This window comes from Lepisma saccharinum, assembly GCF_977018435.1.
Source record: "Lepisma saccharinum chromosome 12 unlocalized genomic scaffold, izLepSacc3.1 SUPER_12_unloc_1, whole genome shotgun sequence".
Taxonomy (NCBI): Eukaryota; Metazoa; Arthropoda; class Insecta; order Zygentoma; family Lepismatidae; genus Lepisma; species Lepisma saccharinum.
The window spans coordinates 9,923,414-9,927,316 of NW_028142891.1; the positions used below are offsets into that span (position 1 = coordinate 9,923,414).

The window sequence follows — 3,903 nt, forward strand, 5'->3', positions numbered from 1 at the left end:
AACAAATGAAAATCGACAAAACACAAGCATGACGCGATTATCTAGGAAGGTGTACATGCCATATTGTGTCTCAGTGTATCAATGACCAACGTACAAATATCTTGCTGGCAAGAAGTCCAACGTGAAGAATATCGTGTGCAACGCCACCATGCAGCAAAGTGATTGCATGGAGTGCACTACAATGGTGGTATGAAGTACTTTCCTTGTTAGTTGGAAAGTGAGATGACTTGAGTGCGGACTTGATGCATGAAAGTATGCTAATTTTGTAATGGTGTGAACATATTGATGGAGCATGGTGAAGATGTTGAACCTGGATCGATGTAAAAATGTACGGAGCGGCAACCTTCCCCTGAGGAAAATGACAGAGGAAGATGACGGTAAATAGCATACCACCTCCCAGTACTTGCGTTGACGCAGCTAGGATGTTTTCCCCAATTACGTATGCGATAGGATAAAAAAAAGTATAAGAACCTATTTGGAGATGCTCCATAAAGAACATGGTTACGTTAGAAGAAAAAAGCGTGCACGAGTTATGAAAACTGAGAAAATTGCCATCGAAAGTGGTAGGAACGTAGAGGCAAATCAAAATTCCTTGCGGTGGAAGAGAAACACGGATGCCTGGATTGCGTGTCTTCCTCATGCACGGTACGATACATTACAAATGCTGAGTATTTGCATCGAGTATTTTGTATCTGTCTCTTCCAAGTATTTCATAGAATCATCGTCATGTTATGTCCAATATCAATTGCGGGAGATTGCGTTAGAGGAACTTACCTACTTACAGGACTCTTGGAAAGACGACGTTCCAGGTGTAGACTGCATCGTCCCGGGGAAAGAGCTTCCCCTGATCTGCCGTCTTCTCGATGTATACGTTCACGTCATTCGCTCTCCTTGCTCTGGAAAAGGCCACGTAGAGCTGACCGTGGCTGAAGCAGGGCTTCGGCAGGAAGATCCCCACTTTCGTCAGAGTCTGTCCCTGGGCCTTGTTGGTCATCGCATAGCAAGGCCTCACAGGGAACTGAGTCCTGGTCATCGGTTTTGGTAATATCGGGTCGCGGGCCTGCATAGTCATTCGGGGTATGTAACCTAGCTGCCTCTCGTCTCGGTTGTCCAGGTACTCGACCGTCAGGATGTGCTCCATCATGTTCACCACCTTCATTCTGGTGCCGTTGCACATCAACATCTGTATGTCCAGATTCCTGAGTAGCATGACTATGCAGTTCTTCTTGAGGACGAGCTCGTGTGGAGGTAACGACGGCTGGTTGACGGAGTTGAGCATCTGCATGGAGGCATAGAAATTATGCTCAGGATCATTGTCGTAGTCGACTCGCCAGGTATCCTCTCCGGGGTGTAAGGGGTGACCGTCCACGTAGTACACCCAAATGTCAACCTCACTTTCACGTTAGTACACCCTGGACTGAAGACTAACGAGGCTCTGGCGACTGGCCTCATGGCCAGTATAATTTTGTTTGTATTGTCCTGTTCTTTTGTCCTTATGTGTGTTGAGTGCCCCTTTACAGCCTCAACTTTTAACGAAAGTCAGAACATTTTAATATTTTATGATTTTAGTTCTGCAACGATAGAGTTGTTATTTGTGACGATAAGGGGCTTGACCCCGTATAATGTGACGGGTGCAAAATAGCCTTAGTGCTGACGCACCCACAATTTTAAACTCAAATTCAAATTCAAAAGGTATCCTCTCCATTTCGAATCTATTTACCTCCTCCACTTTCACGCTGGTTGGGGTCAAGATGGCTCTCTGGAACGCGTCTTCGAAGGAATCGTCTCTGAAGACCAACGTGAGGAGAACATCCCTCGTGGCCACCAAGATCACGTCGGGGATCACCACTAGATCCCTCACATTGCCTCTGGTCTTCGTGGGTAACGTTCCAGACCCCAAACTCTGAAGCCATTGTGAATAGTGAGCCTCGTCCTCACCTACCCTCATGTTCCTCTTCAGGGCCAGGTGCGTCATGGTCTCCCACAGCATGGAGGACCTGATCGAAACTGCAACGATGGCTGCTGCATGTCCTCCGGGGACCAACGGCAAGACTTGGCGGAAGTCACCACCCAGGAGAACCACCTTGCATCCCATGGGATGTTCCTGAACGTTCAGCAAGCGACGCAGGAAACGGTCCACACCTTCCAGTGCGTGCTTGCTGGACATGGGGGCTTCCTCCCAGATGATCACGGAGCCTGTTACGACTGGAACTTGAGGCCCATGGCGGTGTCCACGTCCAGGGTGAATGGCAGCCTGAACGTGCCTTGGACTGTGCATCCGCCGATGAGCAAGCGTGCCGCCACTCCGGTCCAAGCGACGGCAGCCACTTGCTTGTCACCCCTACGCAGATGTGTGATTATGGTATTGGTGAGGTGAGTCTTGCCCGTTCCTCCTGGCCCGTCAACGTAGAACATTCTTGTGTTCGCATCCTCCAAATCCATGACCGCACCTATAACCCGGTCGAAGATGGCTCGTTGGTCGGGATTGAGTTCGTCGGTCCCGTACCGGGCGGCATCTGCTTCTCCCTCGTGGACGTCATCGACGATGTCCTGGTCCAGCTCCGGGAGGTTCAGATCTGCCAGGGTGGGTCCTCCGTTCCTCGCAAGAATGTCTGCAATCTCCCGGAGTGTCCGTGCTACCGCATGCCGTTCGGCTACGTTGTGCCTTACGTAGTCGTGGATGAGGTCGGCTTGATACATCTCCCAAATGTGCCGCATCTCAGGCCATATCTCCTCCCCGACAACGGTCACCATCAGGGCGAAAAACTTCCTGAGGGACCTGGGGTGCCTGTGGCTCGCGGCTTCCCTGAAGTAGAGCTCGTAATGCTCCTCGCCGCGAACCAAGTGCCTCCGGATGCATGCCTCCCTGAAGCTGAGACAAAGGTGTGCATCCACCTGGAGGAGGTCGTCGAAGCTGGTGGCACCCCTGATGTTCAACAGTAGCAGCCTGAGATGAAACAATTCCAAGATGGAAGGAGAGATCTCGACTATCCTGGCGAGGGTGTTGGACTTCCTCTGCCTCTCCTCCCACGTGCAGGTGGTTCGATTGCAGACGAAACGTTCTGGAACCTGCATGTATCGAAGCTCGCGGGACACTCGCGACGTGGAGTTCAACGTGAACCAACCATCCAGCTTGGTCGGCTTGGGCAGGGCTAACTGCTCCGGTACGATCTCCGCCCCTTTGATGAAGTATATCGGCTGCTCCCTTGGTAGATGGACCGGCAGGGCATCCACGGAGTGCGATCTTTCGTTCATGGGGTACTCTAAGATTTTCCAGATGGCTTCTGGAGATGACACGTACCGGCAGTCGATGAAATTCTGGACCTCATCCCAGTTCATGACACCACCACCTGCTTCGTCTTGCTGAGCTTCGATGGTGATGCAGTCCAGTCCTTTGTAGATGTACTTGTACAGATACTTTATGTTTCTGAAGGTGGTGCAGATTTCGATGTTGACGTGGGACTGGAACTTCATGGTGGCATGGACGTTGTAGGGCATGACTCTACGGTTGTCGATCACAGACCCATCCCGCATGGTGAACGTCCTACCGTCCGTGGGTCTCTTGTAGAGCACCCCCCGGTTGGGGAAGATCGCGTCTCCTCCCTGGAGGGCTTGGGGTACCCTTTCGAGCACCTGCCCGACGAAATGCATGGTGCTGCTGGGTTCGCATCCCCGGAGGGTCTGTGAATGTTCTGCCCGGTGATGAGCCGTATAACGTCGGCTCGGTGTCGGCATCCGGAAGATACGCAGAGATCACCTTGTCCACGTCTTCCTCCGTGACTATCTTGTTGTCGTGCACGAAGGACACAAAGATGTGTGCATGCGGTAGCCCACGCTTCTGGAACTGGGGTGTAACGGCTACCTTCCACGTAGGCGCCCAAAAGTCAACCTCACTTCTACATA

General features: G+C 51.7%; 2 protein-coding genes across 2 annotated transcripts; both read right to left on the bottom strand.

Moving 5' to 3' along the window:
* Window positions 1-778: 778 nt before the first annotated feature.
* Window positions 779-2,167, bottom strand: LOC145982168 (ATP-dependent DNA helicase PIF1-like). Its single transcript, XM_083115735.1, has 2 exons — window positions 1,721-2,167; window positions 779-1,279 (listed from the first exon to the last, which is right to left on the bottom strand). The coding sequence occupies exons 1-2, from the start codon at window positions 2,165-2,167 to the stop codon at window positions 779-781; spliced, it is 948 nt and encodes a 315-aa protein (XP_082971861.1).
* A 32-nt stretch (window positions 2,168-2,199) lies between these two features.
* LOC145982169 (uncharacterized) lies at window positions 2,200-3,651 on the bottom strand. Its single transcript, XM_083115736.1, has one exon. The coding sequence runs from the start codon at window positions 3,649-3,651 to the stop codon at window positions 2,200-2,202; it is 1,452 nt and encodes a 483-aa protein (XP_082971862.1).
* Window positions 3,652-3,903: the final 252 nt, after the last annotated feature.

Excerpts from the sequence above, each read along its gene's own strand:
- LOC145982168 (XM_083115735.1), bottom strand. The coding sequence starts at position 2,167 with ATGTCCAGCAAGCACGCACTGGAAGGTGTGGACCGTTTCCTGCGTCGC. Across the intron at positions 1,280-1,720 it reads CCAGCGTGAAAGTGGAGGAG|ATGCTCAACTCCGTCAACCA; the intron begins GTAAATAGATTC and ends GCCTCCATGCAG.
- LOC145982169 (XM_083115736.1), bottom strand. The coding sequence starts at position 3,651 with ATGCATTTCGTCGGGCAGGTGCTCGAAAGGGTACCCCAAGCCCTCCAG.